At 47.6% G+C, this 24,726-nt stretch overlaps 2 protein-coding genes across 2 annotated transcripts; both read left to right on the top strand.

The window, feature by feature from the left end:
- The first annotated feature begins 605 nt into the window (after positions 1-605).
- POGLUT1 (protein O-glucosyltransferase 1) lies at positions 606-16,351 on the top strand. The gene is made up of 11 exons (XM_055801330.1): positions 606-721; positions 1,185-1,275; positions 4,055-4,198; positions 4,642-4,777; positions 7,274-7,395; positions 8,930-8,989; positions 10,011-10,110; positions 10,862-10,920; positions 13,034-13,201; positions 13,735-13,791; positions 14,421-16,351. Exons 1-11 carry the CDS (start codon positions 643-645, stop codon positions 14,575-14,577), a joined length of 1,173 nt encoding a protein of 390 aa, XP_055657305.1. The 5' UTR covers positions 606-642; the 3' UTR covers positions 14,578-16,351.
- A 272-nt stretch (positions 16,352-16,623) lies between these two features.
- On the top strand, positions 16,624-23,739 carry TIMMDC1 (translocase of inner mitochondrial membrane domain containing 1). Its single transcript, XM_055801332.1, has 7 exons — positions 16,624-16,771; positions 16,898-17,063; positions 18,122-18,210; positions 20,067-20,134; positions 21,002-21,080; positions 22,135-22,245; positions 22,770-23,739. The coding sequence occupies exons 1-7, from the start codon at positions 16,677-16,679 to the stop codon at positions 22,867-22,869; spliced, it is 708 nt and encodes a 235-aa protein (XP_055657307.1). The 5' UTR covers positions 16,624-16,676; the 3' UTR covers positions 22,870-23,739.
- Positions 23,740-24,726: the final 987 nt, after the last annotated feature.

The following is a 24,726-nucleotide window of genomic DNA, read 5'->3' as shown; positions in this document are numbered from 1 at the left end:
CTTTTTTCTTACAGTCCATGTCCCTGAAGCCGTAGAGAAGTTGATACAAATCAGTCTAAACCTTTATATTGTAGCGATGAGATTCACAGCTTAATCATAAACGATCAAATGGCAACAGCAGGCGGGCGTGCCTGGAGGAGGAGCCCTTACAGGCTGAACAAACTGCTTGGTGAATTCAGGTATCCAGGGAAGTTTCCCCCACTAAAAAAATGACAAATCACAAAGGGATTGAGGGCCACCAGGTACACAAGATCTGCATAAGACTCCTGGCATCCCTGAGGCTCACGCTGGCTGGTTACTCGGAGGGATGCAGGCTCAGCCCTTCTGCGGGCAGTGGGGCAGCACAGCCCCCACCAACTCTGGGCCCCCTACACCAGTGCCTTTATTTCTGTTAAGTTACAAGAGCCGTCTGCCCTCACACACACAGGGCCCTGGAGTAAGGCAGGGTCTCGCCGCCACTGAGGCGCGGCGGGAACTACAGCTCCCATCAAGCCCGCTGGTGCCGCCATCTTTGTGCGGGGCTGGAGGCGGCCGCCGCCATCTTTGTTGGGGGCGTGGCCGCCGCCATCTTTGTTGGGGGCGCGGCCGCCCGCCCGCCGGCGGGTCGCGCATGCGCAGGGCGGTGCTGGCGGCGGCGGCGGCATGAGGCGGGCGGCGCTGGCTCTGTGGGCGCTGGCTGTCGTGTGGCGGCTGGAGCCCTTCGTGGCGGGTGGTTCATCAGGTGAGGGGTGCTCGGGGCTCCTGGCGTTAGCCTGGGGGTGAGGGTGTTGCGGGGGATGGCGCTTTGAGGCCGGCGGGGAGGGTTGGTGGCCCGGGCCGGAGCCCACGCATCCTGTGAGGGCGCTGAGGGACGCTCGTCGCCTCCTCTTCCTCGCCAGCAGCTCACCCGGCGCCCTGTGGTGGTCCCCAGGGCTTCTCCCGGCTTCCCTTTCAGCCCGGGGGCCACCACAGGGTGCCCGACCCGCTGTCCCTTCCCCAGCCCCCCTCAGCTCTGTGACCCCTTTGCTCAGCCCATGATGGCCCATCTTTCCCCCCGTTGCTTTAGGCATGCTGTCGTTGGGCTGGACTGGAGCAGCACTACTGGTGCGTTGCTGTTGCCAGCTGGACCAGAAATGCTGTTCGGGTAGCTGTTGTGGTAGTTTGATGGATTAATTCCTTTGGGTTTTCCTTGCTGTGTGTTTCAGGTGCTAAATGGAAAACAATAACTGACCAAATTAAGAAAGCTGTGGAAGTTTATAAGCCATGCGTAAAAGGGAATTGCAGCTGCCACCAAAGGTGAGAGACTGGTTTCCTTCTGACTGCACAGGCCTCTGACTACATGAGGGAATGCTTTTGCTGGCACTGATGGTTGGGAATTACCTTAGAGTCCAAATATTCTCTAGCAATCATATCTGCAACTATCATAGGTCATGGTGCTTGCAAGGAGGTTATTACTGGCATCATGTGAAACAGGTTGACCTCCATAGTTCCAGCAGAAAGCGTGTCCACCTGCAAACCGATCACACTCCTTGTTGTCTTCCATGGTTGAACATATGCAATGTCAGCATTTCATATGTGATCATGCAATAAACTACACGCATAGCTGGTGACATTTCTGTCTTAACAATCCACTTCTGCCTTCTCTCTCAGTCCAGTGTTGTTGCTAACAAGTCTTTCTCATGGGCTTTTAAAAGTGGAGGAAATCAAGTATCTGCGAAATATTCTAAATAGCAGGATTAAGGAAAGATTGTTACAGAGCACAGATTCATTTGGTGTGACAGTGTCGTACTTCTTAGCACTCTTTCTAGGCAGTTTGGTTCACTGCCTGTGAGAACTGGAGGGATGGTGGATGTTTAACTTGACTTTTACGTCACCAAAGCATGATCCAAGAGGCTCATTCAGGAAGACGCAAGTCCTGTTTTATTTTTTTTATAACTGTGGAGCATTATGTATAATGCCAGCATCCTGGCTTGAAATAGTGGCCTGTAGTGAATTTAATGCAGAGAGCTAGAGGCTTATATGTGATGCAAGAACACTGTAGGCAGTACAAGTGATGGCTGATCTCTCTTGTAGATGAAGCCAAATCAAGCTTCTTTTCTGTTTGTAATGACAGAGCATGGCTGCAGTGTGGTGAACATTACAGGTGCATAGGTCGTCATTGCCATTGGGGCAGGGATTGTAGGACTGGGGCTTTTTGATACCTTTAAGCAGTATGTTTATTTAAAGGAGAAGAGGGAATTCAGGGAAGAGTCAACACCTTCTGCCTTTAGGATTCCAAATGCAGAAACACAGATGCTCAGCTTTAAGCCTCCTATTTAAAAGTACCAGATGTGCTCACACATTTTGGGAGTGAGATTGAGTGCTATACTGGCTTTTAGTATGAGGTGAGAGTCATATTGGGCAACTGTTTGTACACTCTGTTTGGAGGTTTTGGTCTTCATTGCTCTTGAAATACTGATGAGGAAAAGTCTCTTCTAGTTTAGCCTTCTGGTTTTTTTCCTGAGTGCCAATTCAGATACAGCCTAAAGACATTAAATAGTTAAACATACACTCCACCATCTCCTGCCCACCTTTGGATAAGAACACCTTCGCAGGTGTTTACAACCTCCAAATCTGCTTCAGAACATAATAGTTGATGGTAATACGAAGTTGTGGTTGCTGTGGGTCTCGAAACTTAGTTTTTACTAAAGCAGTATTTCATTTAAGGGTTATTAAGGAGTGCTGCTGTAGTGACAGGCATTACAAATGAATCCAGGAAGATAATACAGCACATACGCAGTGTGACACTTAACTTCGTTCATTTTGAGAGCTGGTTTGAAGGTATGTAAATATGCAGCAGAATGCTGAAAGCTGGTACTTTTCTCTATGTATCAGATTCTATTTATGTCTAGTCTTCTGTGACTCAGTGGCCAAGAACTGAAGGTTTTAACTTGTTTGTCACTACCTTTCAGTTGTCACTTAGGTTACAATGACATGGATGTGCCATAAAACTGCAACTTTCTTCCTGTTCTCAAGCTCATTGCATTTGCATCTCTGCAAGACTGCTTATCCTGTGGTCGGCCCATCTGCACAGTGGCAATTCTTTTCGTAGTTTTACTGTTTCCTACCTGATTATGAAATAGCAGAATCGTGGAGGTTGGACAGGAACTCCTGAGATCATCAAGTCCAATCCCTCTGCTCAGGCAGGTTGTCCAGGACTGTGTCTGATCAGGTTTTGAGTATCTCAAAGAACAGAAGCTCTACAGCCTCTCTAGGAAACCTGTACCAGTGTTTGACCACCCTCACAGTGGGATCGCTCCAGCAGTGTTGTATTAAACTAAGCCATTGATGCAGTGTCTACCAAAAGGTGGGGAGGATGGTACCAGTCTGTCAAATTTCATTAAATGCTCCAAGCAGCTAGATCTGAAGGCCTTTAGGCTAAATTTATATAAACTGCATCCTTCTCCTGCATTTTCTTAGATTCATTAGGCTTATGTTTTCATACTGCATTCCTGGAGCTCACTGGTCATGTGCAGATGTCACAGAACATGTGCTACATAGGCCTGTCCTCCTGGGCTGGCTTTCACTGCACCCAGCGTTATTGGGCAATGCTATTCCTTGCAACTAGACTCTTACCTTCTTTTTTAATGTCTAAATAGCATGATGTTGTGTGAGGAATTTGGTCTTGGTGCAGCTCATAATTTATGGAAGGCCAGAGCACAAGCTTCACAACTCAAAGGTTAAGTGAGCTGACGGCTTTTACCCATAACCTGCCAGGGTATGTAAGGCTCTTTCTGGGAGAGCAGCTGGAGTTGTCCATGTTGATTTAGCCTCAGAGTCCTGTGCTGGGCTTTCTGTTTGGGCAAGCAGTATGTAGATAGTCAAAAGAGTGAAGCTCGGACCTTTGAGTCTCTGAGTAACAGCTCTTCCAAGTGACTTAAGTTAAATTCCTCATTATGTAGCACAGCCATGTGTAGCAGAGCTCCTGGAAGCTACATGGAGCTTGTTCTAGCTAGAAGTCTGTTCTGTATACTGCAGTAATTTAATGCAGTATCCTCCCTGTTGTACATAATAACGGATGATTGTTTTGTTTCAGTGTCTGGAAGCAGGACCTGGCTCCTTTTCGAGGTGGCATTTCCAAAGAAATAATATCCGATGTGGTGAGCAGGAAGCTCGGGACGCACTACCAAATCATTAAGAACAAACTGTACCGTGAGCAGGACTGCTTGTTCCCTGCAAGGTAAGAGCTGCGCAGAAGATCTCATCTCCCTAGCCTGGGACACAGGGGTACTTCCAACACTGCCAAGCTGGAAGTCACTGAGCACAATGATATGTCAAGAGGTCTGAATTCCTTATCAGAGCAAGAGCCTAGAAAATTATGGTTGTGGCTTTAATATAGCAAGGCAAAAGTGTAATTATTGCATTTCAGTGTACAAAGGATTGGTTGGTTGTGGGATCCAAGAGAAAACTGCAGATCTGGCCAGATTGAACAGGATGGGTTGCTTCGTTGGTGTCTATGCTGCATTGGGGCTTGGAGACTGCTATAGGCAGTTCCCAGCCTGCATCATCATATGTCTCTGATTCACCATCTCTTCCACTCCTGCACAGAGAGAAAGGCCTGCAGGAGACTTCAGGGTTCTGCCTTCTCCTTATAGCTCTTTGCCATATGTTGTTTCTCCACAGATGCAGTGGAGTTGAGCACTTCCTTATGGAGATCATCAGCCGCCTCCCTGACATGGAAATGGTGATCAATGTGCGAGACTACCCCCAGGTCCCCAGGTGGATGAAACCCGTTATCCCAGTCTTCTCCTTCAGTAAGGTGCACACACCTTTAGAAGCTGAGTGTTTCTGAGACATGCATGTCCTTTCTTTTGAGAACGTATTTTTAAGGATTGTTCCCCACAGATTTTCTGTGTCAGAATTGCTTGCTCTTTTTCGCTTTTTATTTCCTTTTACTTCCAGTTTTGTGGTGGACGGACTTGCAGATTTATTCAACAGAACACTTTTCCCCCTCATTAGCTCCTCTTCCAGGTCAAAAAATGTACTTCTGCCACAGTGAAATGGTGCACAGCGGGATGGGATATGTGCCAGCATCACTGTCATTTGCTACAGTGCTTCTGTTAAAGTCGTAGCAGTACTTTATCAGCATTGCTAAGGATTTTTGATTATCAGTCAGCTGTCACACAGTTAATCTCATTTAATGTGAATATATTAGTCCTCTTTTTTGGTACCACAGATAAGTGTTTCTTAATTTCTTTTTTGTGATACTGCTATCTCCTGTGAACCCTTTTCCCCTGGATTTCCTCTTCCATCCACAAACATGCACACACACACATAGACATTCGTTCTCTGTTCCTGACTCAAGAGCCTTCACATATGTTTTCCTTCCTCTCCCATTGTTAAACCTGACTGTAGCTTCTTACCCTTTGCAACAAAATATCGTTACACCTCAAGCTTCACCTAATCTTGTTTTGCCTTAGTGTACACCCGACGTGCCCAAATACTGCACCGTTGCTACCTAACCTTAATCATGTCCTTGGCTGAAGCCCAGCAGAGAGTAAAATGCAAAAAGAAGCAAGAAACCATTTGCTCTTGCTAGTTCAGGCCCTATCCTGTTTCTGCTAACTTGTAGCATCTTACTCTGAACACAGGTGTTCAGCTCATGCAGTCTGAACCATGATAGGATCCATAACTATTGCCTAGTCCCCAGCCATCCTAGAGCTCTCTCTATTCAGTACAGCACTGCAGGCACTGTCACTCAACAGCCGTGTTCACTGCCAGATGTAGTAGCAAAGCAAGCTGTCTTGCCTCTTGACCATCGCACAGCCTTAACTCTAGCCCGCAGAATCCAAAATGATGCAGAGCACGTTGTAGGAGCTTAACTTTTGCAGCCATATTCATTGTCCTGCCCCCGGTGCCTTGCAAGACCCTGTAAGAAACTGAGTTCTCTGGTCACCGTTGTCCAATATCTGAACTGTAACCTCAGCCCTATCCTTAACTGAAACCCAGTGACCCAGTCACACCTCCCATGTAACCAGCCAGTGTTAGGAAGGCTCCAGGATGCTGGTCCAGGGTGATTTCTAGGGCTGAAAGCACAGGGGAGTGAAGGATTGTCCTATTCTGCATCTCAGAAGGCTGACCCTGGGGTTGCGGTGGAGCTGTCATGTTTTTTTATCAATGCCTGTTTCTAGCAAGACTGAGAGGGAGCAGATCATAAAGGCACATGCTCATTTAAGTTGGAAGAGACCTCAGGAGGTCACCCAGTCCAATGTCTCACTTGGAGCAGGACCAACTAGATCAGGGTGCTCCAGGCTGCGCCCTGCCCAGATCCAAGCGTCCGTGAGGACAGGGTGTCCACAGACAGTGTTTGACCTCTGTCAGAATGAAAACGTGTTTCCCAGTATCTAATGGGAATTTCCCTTGTAATCAAAGCCTGTTGCCTCTCGTTCTGTCCCGGCGCTTATGAAAAGAGTGTGCCTCCATCTTCTCTGAACTCTCCCGTTAGGTAGTAGGAGACAGCATTTAGATTCCCCCAGGCTTCTTCTTTCCTGTGTGTGAACAAACCCATTCCTCAGCCCCTGTTTATACGTCATGTGCGCCAACCTCCTAACTACCTTGGTGGCCTTGGACTCTCTCCAGTATCTCCAGGTGACAGATAGGTGGATAATTGTATAGGTTTATTACTAGTGCAAGGAGTGGCCTATAGTCTGGTTTTGTGAAAGGGTTTAGTCTTAAGTGCTGGCCTTCCCTCTGATTATATGGGGATTTAAGCATCCGGATGGGAGCGAGGAACTGAAATTCTTACATGATCTGGGTATTTATTATGGTGAGTTGTTACATGATCTCTAGGAAGGCTGGAATGAACTGAAGTGTTGGAAACCTTAATGTCAAAGCATCTCTAAGTGCCTCTATCTCTGAGGAGATAATGCTGCCTCTTAACTTACCATCAGTAAAAAACACTTGTAGCTATACATAGGCACAAACCTTTAGAAAGGTGAGTGGAGCTCAGGTCTTCTTTCTGGTTATGAATTGGCTATGTTGTGGACCTCTTTTTGTCATTTTGTGACATGAAAGTCCCATGTTGTCATGCAGCAGGACACAGCCTTTTTAAAACCATTGAAACATTTCAGTAATGGGTTGTCTTCATCCGAACCCCAGCAACACCATGGTGACCACAAAGCTCTCACGGCTGCTTGTGGAGCAGTAGCAGAGAAAGCTGACAGGACTCCCAGCAGGCCTGTTCATTACTGGTGGGCTGTCAGTAAACTGGATTAGACATGACTTGATTCTTAACATTACTCTCCTTTTTCTTAAGACACCTGAATACAATGATATTATGTATCCTGCCTGGACTTTTTGGGAAGGAGGACCAGCTGTCTGGCCAATTTACCCAACAGGTTTAGGGCGCTGGGACCTCATGAGAGAGGACCTCAGAAGGTATGTTTTGGAAATGGTTATGTGTGTGTGTGTGTAGGTTTAATGGAAGACAGACTCACAGTAAAAGCTGTCCAGCACTGAGCAGCATTGGGCCATTGGTCTGTTGGCCTGTGATCTGTCCTGCTGCCTCTCATTAGCTACATACAGCCTGACTGCTTTATAAGAATTCTCCATGGAAACCTTGGATGATGTAACTAGAAGTTATAATTAGCTTCTCTGTTTCCAGCACTTTAGTGAGGAATACAGAGGACAAAATATACACATTCTTCATGCTGTCAGGGCTAGATTACTATCATTTTTGGTGGGATAGGGCTTGTCAATAAAAGTAGCAGTTATCTTTTGCCTGCAGAAATCTCCCTTGACACATGGAAATGTTTTCCTTTGTTTCCAACTACTTCGCTAGGAGCTGTGGTTTTTTCACTGCAGGGATGATCCAGGATGTTTGTATAAGCTTCTGGAAGGGTAAAGGAAAGCCATCTTTAGATATGCTTTTACTTGAGTATTATTGTGCAATAGAGAAACCTGGAATCGTTCCCAAAATCAAGAGTTGTTACTGGGCTCAGAGTAAGACAAAAGGCTCCCAGTCAGAAATGTCGTCTTTTTGGCAGGATCTTTTGCTGTTAGCAGAATGAGGGGCTGTTTCCCATGGAGAGTGACAAAGTGTGCAGCAGCAAGTGAACATAGAAACATAACAAGAAAAAACACCTTGGTGTCAATCACTTGGCATGAGAATGCAAGGTTGAATGTTTCCCCCTTCAAAATCTGAAGTTCGATGGGACTAGTCATAGCAGAAGCCTACGGTGATATAATACAATGAAGTTCCAAAACATTTACTTACCCTTGCTTTCTCAGTGAACCCCACTTGGGTCACTGCGTTGTAAGCAGATGCAAAGCTTGACCTGTGCAGATCAGTTTGGGGATCAGGACCTACATGTCAAACCAGGTGCAACAGAAAAGTGCAACAAAGGGTTCCGCAGAGGGAGGTGGGTGACTCCACTGACAGAATTAAAACATGCACCTATTTTGAAGGACTTGCTTAGATTTAAAATGGAAGTTATTTGGGAAAACGGTGAACCCCTGTGTTTTAAATGCAAAACACCAGATGGGGGTTTTTTTGTTTGTTGTTGGTTGATTGCAGTTTTTTTAATGGGAAATGAGAGTGGTTAGAAACTCTCTAATAGTCTATCCATATTCAATGAAGTACAGAAAAATAAAGCAACAATACAAAAAGCGGATTCAAATTTTAGGTAAATTTTAATACCCTTAGAGGTTTGGTGAGGGGATCATATGTAATTCATCATTTTGACTGAAAGGTATTCTGAAAAGTAGCCTGTGTCATGTTGCCTTAAACACAATATTCACAGGAAAACCTGTTTCATTAAACCTGGCTGCGAGTTTTTTCTGCTATAATGAAGAAAGTGATTTCCATCAAAAATGAAGAATAATAAAAAGAGATCATGCTGTGAAAACTGATGAGAGTGCGTTTCATGGTTATATTAAGTCATTTATTGCCTTTTATAAACAATATTTTCAGATCTGCAGAAAAATGGCCATGGACGAAAAAAATCTCTAAAGGCTATTTCCGAGGATCCAGGTGAGCATATTTTCCTGTAACAGGAGATTCTACCAACGTGCTGTGATAGCTGGCTGTATGCAGAAATTTCTGTATCTCCAAGACCTAAACAAGTGTAACCCAGAATGTATTTTTTAGATCAAAGGAAAGTGAGACATACTGTACAGCAGCGTTTCACCATTAGTGATTCTCCATAAGAATTGCAATTTGCAACTGTTTTATTATAGTAAGTCTAATATTGGAAACGGATGTTGTGATGGATTTGCTGTGTTGTTTATTAATAAGTAAACTTGTCACACTAGGAACCAGCTTGTTTTGTTCTGAGAAGGGAACTGCAGGTGCATGATACAAATGTAAAGATTTGATACTGATGTGCATGCTTTTTGCCAATGTGAATACTTTATTCTTCACTATGAAAGTGCTTGACACCGAACTGGAAGTATTCTTGCTTTCAGTTACCTGAGTGGCGGGGGATAAGAAAGATTATTTTTGCCCTCTTTCCAGTGACAGTTTGAAAACAGTGTTAAACCCAATACTTTGTTCTTCCCCCACCCCCAGTAGGGAAGGATTTGGTATCTTACTAGGTGGGCTGAGGAGATGAGGAGTGAGTCTCAGGGATGTCATAACCTTGTTTATCTGTAGTGTTTTAAATTGGCGTCAGAGGGATCAGCTCTGAAGATGCTTATTAGCATCTCTTAGGTCTCTCTGACTTAGAAGGTAGTTAAAGTATTTGGCACCCATCAGGATACAGCCTGAAGGAAACAACATATCTGCTGAGTTGTCCTGAGAATTGCTTAAATAATGCTATTGAATATTTATTAAGTGAAATAAAAATGGCCTCGGATAATTTCGGTACACGTAACTCATTCTCTTCTGTTCATATACCCTTGGACAAAAATATACTGCATGGTAGGTGCTTAATAATGTTTTTGGGGCACATAGGCAGGTCAGCGTCATAAAGAGGTAGGCTCTTGAGTCCTGTAGTTTGTTAGCTGCGTTGAGTCATGTGGATTGGCAATTACTGATAGCGTTTCTTTTGCAGAACGAGCCCTGAGAGAGATCCCCTCATTCTGCTGTCCCGAGAAAACCCAGAACTTGTTGATGCTGAGTACACTAAAAACCAGGCTTGGAAATCTGAAAAGGTGTGTGGGTGTTGTCTGTCTCCTGAGTGTCAAGGCCAGAAAGTGTAGCACTGCAAGATGGCTTTGATGAATGAGAAGCATCTTGTTGGAGAGTTGTGGGGGAGGTTTGTAGTTCCCTTGATGGCTGCACCTCTCTGATGGATGAAAGGAAGGAGTCTCTAGAGCCTGGCAGGCCAAACATTTTTCTTCCATCTACACTTTTTGTTCAAGGAAACCAGCACACATAAAAAAACGAATCTATGCCAATCCCCTCCTCTTCCATTACAGCAAAATTAGCCCTGAGCTGCCTATGCGTTGTCAGTCTCTTTAAACCTTTTTCTGCCATCTCCATTTCTTGATCTTGTTGGTAACTTTCTGATAACTGTTGCTGATAGCTCTTTAGTTCCATGCTTTAGCATACAGTGCAGCTCTCTCCAGATAGTCTTGGCTAATCCGGTTACACTTGGCTTCACATAGTCCATTGTCCCAAGCTGTTTTCCACTCTGTAGCTGCCAACTAAACATTATCATTTAATGTGTTTGTGCTGGCATTTGCTTTCAGGCAGTGTGTAATTTACTGAACTTTTTTTCTTGTTTGAAGGGCTAGGAATTCTTCATAATACTTCTAAAAGCCCGCCAGTGAAGGTTTTTCTCAGAAGTAGGAATGGAGAGTTTTGAGACTTCAGCTTTGTTTCTAATTGAGAAGGAAAACAAATGTGAAATCACCGTGTAAAGCTTACTAATTCTTTTTGTTTAATCCTCTTTTTTTTAAGGACACCTTAGGAAAGCCTCCTGCAAAGGAAATTCCACTGGTTGATCACTGCAAATACAAGTAAGAGTTTTGATTACTAAAGCAGCTAAAGGTCTGTGGGTTATTTTTTGGTGTGGTGTAAGGTCTCATTTTGTTTTAAGGTTTTAATGCCAGCAACCAGCTCCATGTAGATAAACAAGCTCATGAACAGACATAAGGCAGCTGAAAATCTGGAAGCTTAGGATGGCATCTTTCAGTGTCTGCTTTCCCCTGTCAGGTCAGGAGAAATAAAGTGCTTTGGGGAAAGTAAAGGTCTGAGATCACTAATAAACATATAGATAGAATTTTTTTTTTTAATCAAAAAGGCTTTCTATCCATTTTTCTTTATATCCCTGTACCAAGCTGTGTATTCAAAATTATTTTTTCAGTGCTACAGTGATAGCATTACTGTCTTCAAAGACATAAGGAACTAAGGAATCATGTCTTCATATGCATACTGGGGCAAGTGTTGCCACTGGATGTATATAGTATAAAAGACAACCTGAAATATGATTGAGCAGATAGAGTATTAATTCATACTTTGTATGTTGTTTGGGAGAATGTGGTTTTGATTTACAAAGGTTTTTATTTTTTAACTACTTTAGGGAGGGGTTTTTGGTGTGATATTCTTGGGGGTTTCTCTGTAAAAACAAACTCTTAGTGTGTGTGCACTTCTGTGTCTGATGTTTTGCTTTTTCTTTTGCTTTAAAATTACCTAGTTATGATTCTGCCAGCTAGAATCTGCTGCTGTAAGAACTCAGTCATTTGGCTGGCTCTGTGTTTTTGTGCAAATGTGACTGACTTGTCTCATTTTATATTTCACTAGACTGTTGCCCAGATTTTTCCCTTCTGTTACACGTAGACTTCCCAACTCTGCTGCCTCCTAAGCCCCTCGCGCAGTATAGGCTGAGACGTTCTCGTACGCTTTTGTCGTAGCTCAGGGTCTGGTAGGGTCAGCATGAGCTTCTTGCTGTTCCCTTCGGTGTAGGTGCTGTAGCAGGCTGTCCGAGAGCAGCGCTCAGCGACTTGGCTGAGGACACGGATGGTGGGAGCTGTGTCTGGAATTGGGCAAGAGGCATCTCCTCCCTTGCAGACCACTGTTCTTGTTACACCTCTGCGTGTATCTGTTAAGTTCCTAATACAACGAGCTCCTCATCCCTGCTTTGAGCTCCTAAATAATACAAAGAATGTAAAATAGTTTCACATTTACTCCTTGTCACTTAGCGCTGAACTAAGTTTAGCTATAATTCCCATCTCACTCCAAATATATATAATCCCCATCTCGCCCAAAATAGCTTCATTAAAGGAAGAACTCCCTTCCCCCAGCCCAAAACGTTTGACTTCAAAGATTAGTTCTGTGTACTGAGGGGTTTTACCCACAGGAAAAACAGCTTTCCATGTAATTGGAGAAATGTGGGTTTAAAAAAGAAAGCAAGTAAACAAACAAACATCCCTCTGAGATACAGTTTGCTAAGAGAAATGCCCCCCTCCCCCCAAGTCAAGCCCACTTCACTAACTTGGCAGAAAATACTGAAAACAAAATTTTGGATTCTTTGTTATCTGCAAAGTCCATCTGTTGTGTGCTAGCCTATTTAACCTCCTAGGGTTGCATTCCCAAGTTAATATGAAACAATTAGATTCAGATTAAAGCCGAATCCCAGAGGAAAAAAAAACAACAAAAAACCACTGAGATACATGTGGCAAAGCAGAACAATGAACAGAAAAGCTCACTGCAAGAAGAGGGAGAATTGGGGAAAAATTCCTTGTGGTAACAGTCTCTGAAGGGTAGGGTCGAGTCACAGGATCGGCATCCCCATTGTGACTTCCCGTGTCTTATTGGCAGTTGTCCGTGAGGCCTCCTTTGGTTTGTCACGGACAGGTGTCTGTATCAGAGGTAAAGCCTCGTGCCTTGCATTTTCTCCCTCGGTTCTCACAGGCAGCAGAGGGTCACCCAGCACATCCTTAACCTCAGCTCACCTTTCCTGTGAGGAACTTCCAAGAAATGTCTTCTCTTTGTTTCAGTGACTGGTGTGTAGCTCAGTGTAAGGGAGATGCCCCCCGGCTGCTGCCGGGCTGACTGCTGCTTGGAGCCTGGTTTCTTAGCGCCGTTTCCTTACAAAATGCCAGGTGTAACTCTTTCCTTGCCCTTTTAAAGGTACCTGTTTAATTTCCGAGGAGTGGCTGCCAGTTTCCGGTTGAAACACCTTTTCTTATGTGGTTCACTTGTCTTTCACGTCGGAGAAGAGTGGCTGGAGTTCTTCTACCCCCAGCTGAAGCCTTGGGTCCACTACATCCCAGTCCCATCAGACCTCTCCAACGTCAGGTGTGAGACCCCGAGCGTGCTCAGCGGAGCATTGCATGCCACAGGGAAACACTGCTGTGTTTGGGAGGGCACTTTGGTTTGTGTGACACGAAGGAGTGCCTCCACTCCTAGGCGTCGGCAGAAGCTCTTGGAGGTCATGTTCTTTTCTCTTTATTACTGCCCCCAAAGAATCAGTTGCTGGTGTTACGTGGTGCAGTTTCAGTGGAGTACGTAGGGCTGTCACTCTCACTGAGATCAGCAGGCAGTAAGCACTTAAATTTGCAAGTGGGCCCTGTGGCACATATAAGGGGGAGAAGACCTGACAACTGGGCCAAAACACGTGTTAGCTCCCAGATTTCAGCATGCTGTCCGGAACTGATACAGAACAAATGAGAAGGGCAAGTTTCTTCCATGCTCTGAAATGAGGAGGACCAGTCCCTCGCTCAGGTGTGGATCCTTGATCTCATCCTCCACAATGGTTTAGCTAAGGGACAGCATTCTCCATTGAACGAGTTGTTTTAAACCTTTTTTTTTTTTTCTAATGTTCATTTTAGGGAGCTGTTGCAGTTTGTAAAGGAAAATGATGCCATAGCACAAGAAATTTCAGAGAGGTAAGTTGCGTTCCTTTCTGGCTATCGGGTGGTCTTCTTCCAAAGCATTTTCTTACACAGCTTTTGAAGGGGTTGCCTATCAAAGATAACCCAGTGTTAAGAGGGTGCAGTAAAACTGATCTTCTGCCATAACAGCAGGAGGGTTGGAGGACTCCTAGCAGCAGGGGGAAACTGGAGGACAAAATCACACACTTAGGTCTTTGGTTCAGACGTGACCAGGTCAGGAACCCCACCGAAAGCTATCAGAAGTTGGGAGCTTTCGTCTCTGTGTGAGGTCACTTGGCCCCTGGGAGCTGTTCCTTACATTGTAAGTGTTATGCATCCAGGCTGGCAGCGGCCAGTTTCTGAAGCAGCGTGTGTCCATGCTGCTCAGGCTCCGTCTGATCCGTGAAATCTGATATTTATTATCCCAGGTAACAAATACCATCTTGAGGATAACGAAAGCACTGCAGCCGTCGGAGCTGTGAGCATGAGTGACAATGGTGAAATTAAAATAGACGGTACAGAGCAGTGCGTGTCGTTTCTCTTTTGAAACACGGAAGAGTGAAAGTTGATATACATATGAAACAAAACCAGAGCCTCTGGTAGGAACTGGAGACTGGTTTTGACTGTGCCTTATGTGTCTCTAGGGGACGCCAGTTCATCACCGAGCACTTGCAGATGGAGGATGTCTCTTGCTACTGGGAGCATCTGCTGTCTGAATATTCCCAAGCCTTGACTTACAAAGTGAAAAGGAGGAAGAGCTACAGCGAGATCACTTCTGAATGGCTGAAAACAGAACTGTAGAGACTTCTCTGTTTTTCTCTTCAGCTCAAACTGATCTCTGTGGAAATCTGAAGATCAGTGTATCTTCTTGTTCTCTCAGACTTCTTATCCTTTACATTAGAACTACAGAGGACAGCAGCAGCCAACTTTGAGATTGCTCCCAGGCAGCAGGACCCGGTTAGACTGTCGTCGTAAGAATGTTTAGTAGAATGAGGGATTATGGTTATTGATCAGGGTGGTTACGGTCATGCCTGGAAGAGGGTTGTTGACATCTATGACATAGTTACCACCGGTTTCTGACCCTAAATCCCACTCACTCAGTGTGAAGCCTTTCTATTAATTTTACTGGACTTTTTTACCAAGTCCTCTGTACTTGGGGGCAAGGTACACAGACTGTCAGCTACGCTCAGCTGGGAAATACAGGCCCCCTTTTTCGGCAGTCACTGTTTTCTCACCTGTGTGATATTGGGTGTTCTCTGTCAGAAGCAGGTACTGGGATTTGGAGTAACCTTTCTCGATGGCTTAGAGCTTATATTTATGTCAGGTTTTAGAGGTGAGGGGAAGGCTTTGGTGTGCCATTGAAAGGACAAATGATCCTTCCACAGTTCAACTACCTACCTCATTGGGGAGCAGCCTGTGATGGTGGTGATGCCGGAGTGCTGAGCCTGAGCAGGAGTCGGGCAGTTGGCAACGGAGATAAAAGCGGTTCGTGCTCCGAGAGGTGAGCTGGGTGCCCGTACAGCTGTGCAGGGTGAGCCCCTGGTGACGAGCTGCCACCGGTCGGCTGACCAGACATCCTTGGACCCTTCAGGAACCAGAGAAAGTATTGGCAGAGGTGGCAGCTTTTCTTTTTTTTCTTTTTTTTTTTTTTCTCCAGATGTTCACAGATTCTCTGCTCTGATCCCCTTCTGTAGTCTTTCTAGGGATGTTTCTTTAGTTTGTTTTGGGGTTCTGTTTGTTTTGGGGTTTTGTTTTGGTTTTGAGGCTGGTGACATGTCTGTTCATTTCAGTATTCACTTTTCTTTCCCCCAGCTGTTGCACTCCTCATCTCCTGCAGTCTGGTTGAGGGAATGTCTTCAGTCACACAGTGGCAGCTCCTCCTCACGTTACTCATTTGGGGTTCAGTCGCAGGTTGCTTGCGCTTGCTGTGCTTGTGCCCGCTGCGGGCTGCTCAGCCTCGGGGGAGCGCAGCTTCTGAGCTGGCTCTGTGACCCCTGAGCTGAGGGGCCCGGTGGGGACCAGCATCTTCTCTGGCATCCAGAAGGGTGCTCAGAGGAGCGTGGGCAGCAGCATGGCATCGCAGGAGGGCTGCTGCCTGCCGGCTGAGCCCCCTTGATGGCAAAGCAGCCTCAAGGCTTAGGAAGAGCAGCACAGTAGTGGAAGGGAGCAACAGCAACAGCTGATGGTCCGCTCTGCAGTCAGCTGGGGTCAGGGAAGGAGAAAACATGACAAGGAGCAGTGACACCACGTGCCCTCATACACGTACCGACCTGCAGGGAGGCCTTGCAGTGCTGGAGCCCCGTGTGGGGCTGTGGCTGCCCGTCAGCCGAGGGGTGCTGGGGCACGTGCCGCTGTGGTGGTTGCATTACCCCAGCCTGCTGGGGATGGCGGTCGGGGCGTGAAAATAGCCCGGCTCTGGGGGAAGGAGCGTGCGAGGGTGGGCAGGGTTTTCTGGTGTTTGTGGGTTTAGTCGGTGGAGGGAGAGCGAGCGCTTTGCGAAACCGGTACAGCCGTGTATAGTATTTTTAAACCGTTTTTAATGAAGTGCTTTTGGAATAAAACAAACGAAAACGAAGCTTTGCTGGCAGTGTCGTTGCTTAATAAAACACGCGGCAGCTGCTCTGCCGCAGCAAGCGAAGCGTGGCGCTCGGGTGGCGTTCCCCGGGACGGTCGCGGCCTGGAGGGAGGGACGCGCGGGGCCGGGGCCGGGCGGTGCGGGGCCGCCTCGGCTGGGGCCTTTCCCTCGCACCGGCAGCGCGGCGAGGAGCGAGGGGCCCGGGGGCGCAGTGCCGTGCCCCGCCGGGGCGCAGGGGGCGCTGCCGTGCCTTGCTGTGCCGTGCCCCGCCGGGGCGCAGGGGGCGCTGCAGCGCCCCCCAGCGCGGCCGCCGCCGAGCAGCGCCATGGCGGAGGGGGCGGGCGCCCAGCAGAGCTACGGCCTCCCCGCGCCGCCGCCGCAGACGGGCTGGGAGCGGCTCAGGGAGCTCTGGCGGCGGGAGTGAGCAGCGGGCCGGGCCGGGGCGGGCGGACGGGCGGTGGTCGCTGGGCCCGGTGGTGCTCGCGGGGGCCCCCCGCCCCCCGTGCAGCGCCGTGCCGAGCCCTGAGCCCTGCCCTTGCCTTGCAGCGAGCTGCAGCGGTACCCGGAGGAGACGGTGAACATCCTCAAGTCGGCCCTCACGGGGGCAGTGATCGGCTGGGCGTACGGCGGGGTGCCGGCCTTCCGCCGGGCGCGGCGGGCCTTCATCGAGCGGAGCCACGGGGAGCTCTTCCAGAACCGCGCCGATGCGGTGGTACGAGCCCCGCGCCCCGGCACAGTGCGGGGGGGGACGCGGGGGCGGGCCGGGGCGCCGCCGCCACGGGAACCGCGCGGGGGTGACCCCTGGGGACAAACCGAGTTGCCAGCAGCGTGTCCCGCTGTCGGACGGCGGGGTGACGTGGCCTGCAGCCCCCTGGCTTTAACCCCGATACATCGGGCAGAGACCCCGCTCCGCAGCGTGGGGCTGGGGGCGGCCTCACGTTAATGTCAGTTTTTCTAAAGCCTTGTAGCTGATCGCCGCGCCCCGCCACAAAGAGCGCTGGTGACATTTTATTGACGTGTCTGAGCTTCTAGGGGGTTGCCGGGTGGTTAAAGCGCTGCTTACCTGCACCGTTAGGAAGAAACCCCCTCTAAAAACCCACCTGCCCTTACACCGCTCGCTGCTCAGGTTTGGCCCCGTCGGGCAGTCTGGCTCCGCTCGTCCTGCTGGACCTTCCTGTGCCCCTGCACCCGGGCCAGGCACTCACCCCACAGGCTCTGGAAAAGAGAATTTATTTTCTTTCATGGTATGAACTGGAATATTCTTAATCTTTACGGAGCTGCGGTTGGCCACACCTTTTAAAAAGCTGCTTATGGCGAGACTTTTCAGCACCAGTGCTACACTGCGGGGTTGGGTGGTCTCTTAACATTTAAAGTAGGTGGCTATTATTTACTTATTGTGGTCATTCTTTATTAATGGTTATTATTTATTAATACTTATGAACTCATAATAATGAGCTAGTTTCTAGTTTGTCCCCCCTTTCTCCTCTGCTGCTCTCCTGTACTTGGAAAGCTCTCCCCGTCCCCCCAGATGTGTTCCAGCACCAGGATTTGGAAGACTGGTTGATGTTACAAACTGGAATTAATTTTCAGTTTTCCTGTTGCTGTCTGGGGTAAACGTGAGCTGATTTTCCTCTGGAGGCAGCCAACGATCCCTGAGGGTCAGGGTGTCATTCCCAAGTGACACCGGTCCCGTGACCCATCACGGATACCCTGGATGCAGCGGGCTGGCGGTGCCAGCTCCGTAACTAACCGCTCTCCTCTCTCCCCCAGCAATCTGCGCATCGTGCTGGGCTCAGGGGCTTCCTCCGCTATGGCTGGCGCTGGAGCTGGAGAGTCGCTGCTTTTGTGGCAATATTCAAGTAAGTGTTCCCGGACGGCGGCGGGAGAAGAGCTGGCTTATGCTTAAGCACTGGTGACAAGGAGCCCTTCGTGCCGGCAGAGCTCGCAGCTCCTTGAGAGATGACTGATGGTTCATTGAGGCTTGGAGCGTTACCAGGGAGTCTGACTGATGAGGCATCAGCATGAAGCGGATTTAACCTTTTATAATTGCCCCCGAATGCAAATCTTCTAATGAACCAACAAAAAAACGAAAACTGGAAGAGCGCTGTTCCTTATATCTGTTCATCCCTGTACCTGACGGCTTCTTTCTGCTTTGGCTTCATCTCTTTTTTTTTTTTTTTTTTTTTTCCCTTTTCCCCTTGTGTTTTTCTCTCGAGGGTGTTGAAGTGTGTTGGCTGTTTCTGCTTTCTATCCCACACTAATTTTTCTCCTTTTTGTTATGTTTCATTATTCCTAATTTGCATACACTAGCATTACTCACAGTTCTTTGTTCTTGTCCTCAAACGCTTGCAGATGATCACCTTGCTCTAAGCGGGCACTGAACGTCAGACCTACCAGTTGTATGTAACTCTTCAGGTCTCCAAACTTTTCCTGCACACACAACCAATGCAGATAGTGTTCCTCTCGGATGTTTCAGTGCATTTCTGACAATATAGTATCAAACTAACCATGCTCTTTCTGAGTAAAGCCCTTTTGAGCTAGGAATATCTCTTTCCCTGATGTTCAAAATGGTAAATTTATGTGTAGTCCTAAACCTGCATTGACTGTATCTGCAGGTACATTCCATTTAAATTCCCCTTCTGCTTGTAAGGTACCAGCAGTATTGACTAGCTTTTATATTTGTCCCCCTATGGCTTTTTGTACCTTTCTGAATTTCTCCCTTGATCTCTCTTGGTTTCTTTGGCTCCTTTTGGTTTAGTGTATGTTCTTAGGTTCAGTTAGAGTACTGTCTGCTTTCTCTCCTGGAGCTCCTGATTTCCTTAGATTTTCCTGGGCTTGACTTGTAACCTCGTCGTCTTCCACGAGGTGTCTCCTCTGCAGGCAGATCATCGCCCTTTCCCACTGCCCTTTTGTTGAAGGCTTTGAAAGCAGATACTTGCCACTCAGCGTTAATTATTTCTGTAAAGTCCCAGTTGAAGATTTTGTCCTATGGTTGTGTGAATTCTGAGGTTTTCAGTTTAAACCCAAATTGTTTAGCTTTACCTCGTTCAAAGGCTAGGGTGACGTTGCAGTGTTGGGAAGGAAAGGAAGATTGCCGTCGGCTTGGGGGTGGCGTGCAGGTCACTCCAGGAGGCTCGCTGGAGTGCTGGTGAGGAGGTGGCTGCTGAACTGAGGACAAGTGCTTTGGGGCTTAACTGATGTCTTTGGAGGAGATGGTGTGGTGTACCTACCCTGGGAAGAAACCTTACACCACAAGAGTAGGTGACTCTGCTGGTGTCGTGAGCGTGACTTCGCTGTAGTGGTGGAGACTGTCTGTCAGGCAAGATTGTACCGGCACACAGATTTGGCTTCTGGGATAAAGGTCCTCTATCGGGACGGACTGACTGACAGGGCCTTTTCATTGCTCAGTTTCTTTTGTCCTTTGACTAGATGATGGGGAAAAAAATAATCTTTGATTAAAAACCCAAAAAGAATTGATATCCCAGATCCAGGCCAGGAATCCTGGTATTCCGTGGCCTCTGACTGTGCAGCTGCCTGCAGTAAAGTCACAGGAATCCAGGCACTTGTGGCTGGCACGTGTGTGCTCTGGACAGATGGGCAACAGGGCAGCTAGAGGCAGCCTGAGGGTTGGCTTAATGAAATCCGTATTTCAGGCTGTTTTGCTACCTGTCCTTTTCCATGTGCAACTGCTGACTTCTGTGCCTTACCTTTGCAGCACGGTGAGCACCGGTCTGTCCGTGTACCGCAGTAAAACCACCATCGGTAATTTTGCTTCGGCAGGAGGTAAGACTGCTGCAACCTGCTGTACTTCATGAGCAAGGGTCATAAGTGCGAAAGCATAAGCAGAATTCCATCTCTCTTGGATTTGAGCAGGTCCCCAGCTCCTGTGCTGGGTTTTGTTTCCTGTTCTACCAACTGCCGTTGTAACTTTGCTCCGTTGTGCGCCGTTATTTGTAACAGAGATAATCGATGCACTTCTGAAACCATTGGGGAGTTGTGTGGTTATCGTCTTCAAAATACTTGCCAGAGATTTTGGGGTGAAAAATGCTTGTGCAGGGAAAAGGCAGCACCCTGTGCATGCCCCGCTCTCATAACCACCGATTTAGCAGGGAACACATTTCTCATTTCCACTCTTTGTAACAGTTCAGTGCGCTGTTTATAAACTACCCTTTTCATGCTAAGTTTTGCATGTCCGCTTTTGGCAGCAGGGCTCCGGATAAGTGATCAGCTGGTTCGGTTTTACAAGCTGTATTGCCCTTACGGTGGGATACACGTTTTGCTGATCTTTTCTGCTTTACATGGCAGCTACTATTATTAGCCGTTGTCAATTAGGGAAAAAAAGCGGGGGAGTGGGGTCATGCTCCAGCCTGGGGGAGAGCTCGGTTTTACTTTCATAGATACTTCTATTTAGCATTTCTTGGGGAGTTTTCCTGAAGCCGAAGGAGCTTTGTGTAACATTTTAGTGCAGAAACCATGGTGACTGTAGGGTGAGGGTCCCTCCCGCTGGCTGCGGCACTTGGTTTCTGCTCTGTTAAAGGTAGATGTCAGCTCGCGGAGAGGAGAGATGCGCCAAAGCAGCCCCCTCCGTCTGTAAGCGGTGGCTGGTGGGGGGCTGTTCGTGGTTTCAGTGGGTTTGTGGGGTTTTTTTAGCCTTCACAGGAGCCGTTTTCAGAATGCACTTGGGCCTGCAGGGACTGGCAGGTGGCTTCGTGTTGGGAACAGTGTTTGGGTAAGTTGTGACTGCTGCCGGTGAGTGACGGAGACACAGCTACTCTCTAAGGGTGTTTGTTAGATGGTGGCCGCACACACCAAGCCTTGAGTCATAGGTGGGGCTACCAAAGCTTCCCTTCCTGTCTTGCCTTGAGGAATTTTCTCTATCTCTCTTGGGACCTCACGATGATGACTTTTCTTCCAGGCCACAAGCTGTTGGTTTAAATTCTTTTTTTCTAGATTTGTACTTTGCTGCTTCCTCAGGGAAGGAGCTCAGTGCTCTCAGTGGGAGCATCTTACTTGCTGCTATTTGCTTTAGAGGAGACACTAACTACTGTTAAATAGGAAATTGTGAGGATGCCTTATAGACGTGTCTCCTGTCCCCATTCCTTGGCGCGGTCGCTGCTGAGCGCAGTGGTTGTGCGGAGAACCGTTGGATGTCTGTTTTAAGGATGTGTGTTATCTGTGGGTAAAGGCAGGAGCGTAAGACACGGTTTCTGGGCTCCCTTCTCAGCTTCATCAGCCTGCTCCTGTAGCAGCTCAGAATCCAGACAGCGCACAAGAGGTGTTGGATGTCGTGATGGCACCTTTTGAAGAAGGGGGCTCCCTGGGGACTGCCAGCCCCTAGGTTAGGAATCTGTGTAAAAGTGATTTTTTTACAAAATAGGCTCCATCAAAGCCAAAACGTGGAGCTTCAGTGAAAACACAGGTACCACCAAGAGCTGGACAGAAGCTAAGCAGGCATGTGACTGTCTCAGTTATGGGTTAGGTGATCTACAGGGGGGTCGGGGACACCTTAAATCCTTCCACCTCCTTGCCCTATGGATGCCTGTCAGTGAGTAAATTAAAAATGTGCTATCAAAGGGGTTAGAGTGAGTCACAGCTGAAGACAGGCCATGTTTGGTGGCTGGCGGTAGGAGTACCTTAGTCTGTGGTGTGATGTGAGTATTGGGGAAGGTTATGCTCCACTGATCTGGTGGCTAGCTCCCACATGCTCCTTTTGCTGATGCAGGTAAGTTCTTACTCTTGAGTGTCCCCTGGGTGACTTGTGACTTTTCTGCTTCCTCCTCTAGGATCCCTGCAGGGGCCCTCTTAATGGTGATGCAGAAGTTTGCTGGTGAGACCTTGCAGGAGAGGAGAAACCGTGAGCGCAGGGAGCTGTATGAACAGAAGTTAGCGGAGTGGTAAGGAACAGCTCTGCCTGTTCGAGTCCTGACTAGAAGTGTGTCTAGGTCTGTGTGGTTCAAACATTTAAACCATGACACACTAGGTTTTCTAAACCTTGTTTCTTCTGCTCTTGGGTTTTGATGTGTTTCACGTACCAGTCCCAGAACTGCTGACGCAGTGTTGCCCGTGTTAGATGTTGCTGCTTATTTTGTAACAAGGTCTTTTGTTCAAAATTCATGCCCCGCCCCAGCCCAGTAACTGCATCAGTTTTTCACTTTTGCGGTGGCTGAGAAGATAAGCCGAGAGGCCAGGACTCTGGCTTTTCCTTCATTGCTGCCTTCTTTCCATCCCTGTGAAAAAGGAAGAAGGACAGCTGGAGGCTTTGGGGAGAAAAGGCTGTGACGCTGGTTGCATGACTTACTAACGGGCACAAATAATGCCAGTTCTAGAAGAAAAGTTTCAGGAGCAGGGATTCTGCAGTGATGCCTTTGTCAGGAGGAGACAGGCATAAATTATTTTGCGCTCTCTCTTCTCTCATTAGGCAATCCAGGCTCAATGTGACTGAAGTCTTAGGTCAAATAGAAGGCGACACCCAGGGAGGACTGGAGACAGAGGGAGGAAGAGAATCTAGGAGCTACTGAATCTTCCCCAGATGTCTGTTGCAAGCAGCTACAAAGTATTTTGATTCTGCTCCTAAAAGTCTTCAGTCAAGGGGTGGTGGAGATCATGAGTGAATGCAGTTATGTCCTGTGCACTTGTGAAAAAGCATTTTGCTGAAAGCATTGTTTGTGGATCCATATCACTGCACAAGAGCTTGGAAGGGCCAAACCTGTTTCAGCTGAGAAGGTGGGACTGCCACCTCTGCAGACTAGGAAGTGTCATCTAGGTTTGGCAGGGTGAGGGCAGCCGCAGAGCCTTGTCTAGAGCCCATTTCACTGCTGAAAACGTCCAGACCACCAGTGATGTAGAAGTGTTCAAGGTAAAGGAGACTGTGAATAGTTTAGATGCTAAAAGTACCCTGACTCCAAAAGCTAATTATGCTCTGGTGAAAGCTGCTGTTGAGACAGCGCCTGAAGAACTTGCTGTCACAGCGCAGTACAGGCAGCACCAGAGCTGGTGGTTCTCCTCCCCTCGTCGTCCCCCTCCCACCTGGCCTGGCCGGGACCAGGGCTGTTTTGCCAACAGTGGTTTCTTCAGGCTTTTGGCAGAAAACCACACTTGGTTCCTAGAGTACTTGGGATATTTTGCAGTCAGTGGTGAAGGGTGGAGGAGCTGGGAATGATACGGAAATACCCTGCAAAATACATGTTTTAGGTTCCTCAGTAGAAGTATGGCTGAGGGGGCCACAGAAAGGATGAATTGTTTCTGGTGAGGATGGGGGAGGAACTGGCACTGTGGACAGTTGTAACAACAATAAAAAGGCGTCTAATGTCATTTGAAGGTTGGGAATTAGGGGATTACCTTTGCGGGAAATGTGGTTCAAGATGCTCAATAAAGCCATCTAGCAGTGGTGACTGTGTCCACAAGCTCTTTATGTTAGTACGGTATTTGCATCAGAGAAACATGCTGGAGTGATACCCTGTGAGAAGAGCTTTACCTGAGATCCCACCAGCTAGCAGTAAAGTCTGGTGGCGGAGTCAGACGTTCCTCTGTCCAGGCAGTAACAGAGACAAGCGCCAGGAGAGTGCCAACTCTGTTAATTATTTTGTACCAGAGATAACTGTTAAGTCACAGCTGTTACCTGTGGGTAGGGCTGCGGTTAATGTAGTGACGGTCTGAACCATCACCATCTCCTTCAAAGCAGAAGGTCAGAATTCTTGTCCCCTTTCTTTGTTGGAGCTTTTTGTCCTATTCAAGGGAGTTACATCCAGGCAGGGGGTTCGGGTCTCCTTCCCACGGGAAGGAGTAATCAGTCTGTTCTGGTTGAGCGCTTTTCTCTTTTACAGCTGATTTCTGTTGAATGAAATACGAACAGCTGATTCCACAGAGGGTCTTCCACCCACCCAAAGCAGATTTTTAGCACAGCTCGCTTCCAAGGTGGTGTTTTGTTTTCTGACTTCTGAAATCAGCATTTTGCTTTTTAAACACCTCAGTGTAGTTTACTTTTCCATTGAATAAACACATGCATTTCAGGGTCGTCATCAGCCAGCTCTGATGTTCCTATTTTATGTGTGAGGGATCTGAATAAGCAGAGGTACGGGTATGTCCCTTCCCCTTCCTGTTTGAAGCTCTGCATGCATTGGTGACAGTAGTGTTACTGTCCTCTGCCCCCTCAAAAAACAAAATAGGAGGCCATTCTGAGTCACTTTTTTGCCATTGCGGTTACACAGCAATGTTTCATCTTTTTTTTGTTTTTCTTCTTTTTTTGCTCTTACATCCTCACCCAGTACCCCACACTTTTATCTGTACAGCACTTCTGATGACGCTTAGCTGTGTCACTGCTCAATCTTTCTCTATTCTTATTTAGTGGTATTTGATGTGCTGTTGAAAGGATACTA

Source organism: Falco peregrinus, chromosome 4 (genome assembly GCF_023634155.1).
Source record: "Falco peregrinus isolate bFalPer1 chromosome 4, bFalPer1.pri, whole genome shotgun sequence".
NCBI classification, from domain to species: domain Eukaryota; kingdom Metazoa; phylum Chordata; class Aves; order Falconiformes; family Falconidae; genus Falco; species Falco peregrinus.
Note: the sequence above shows the minus strand (reverse complement) of the source record. Positions and strands in the feature narration are given on the sequence as shown.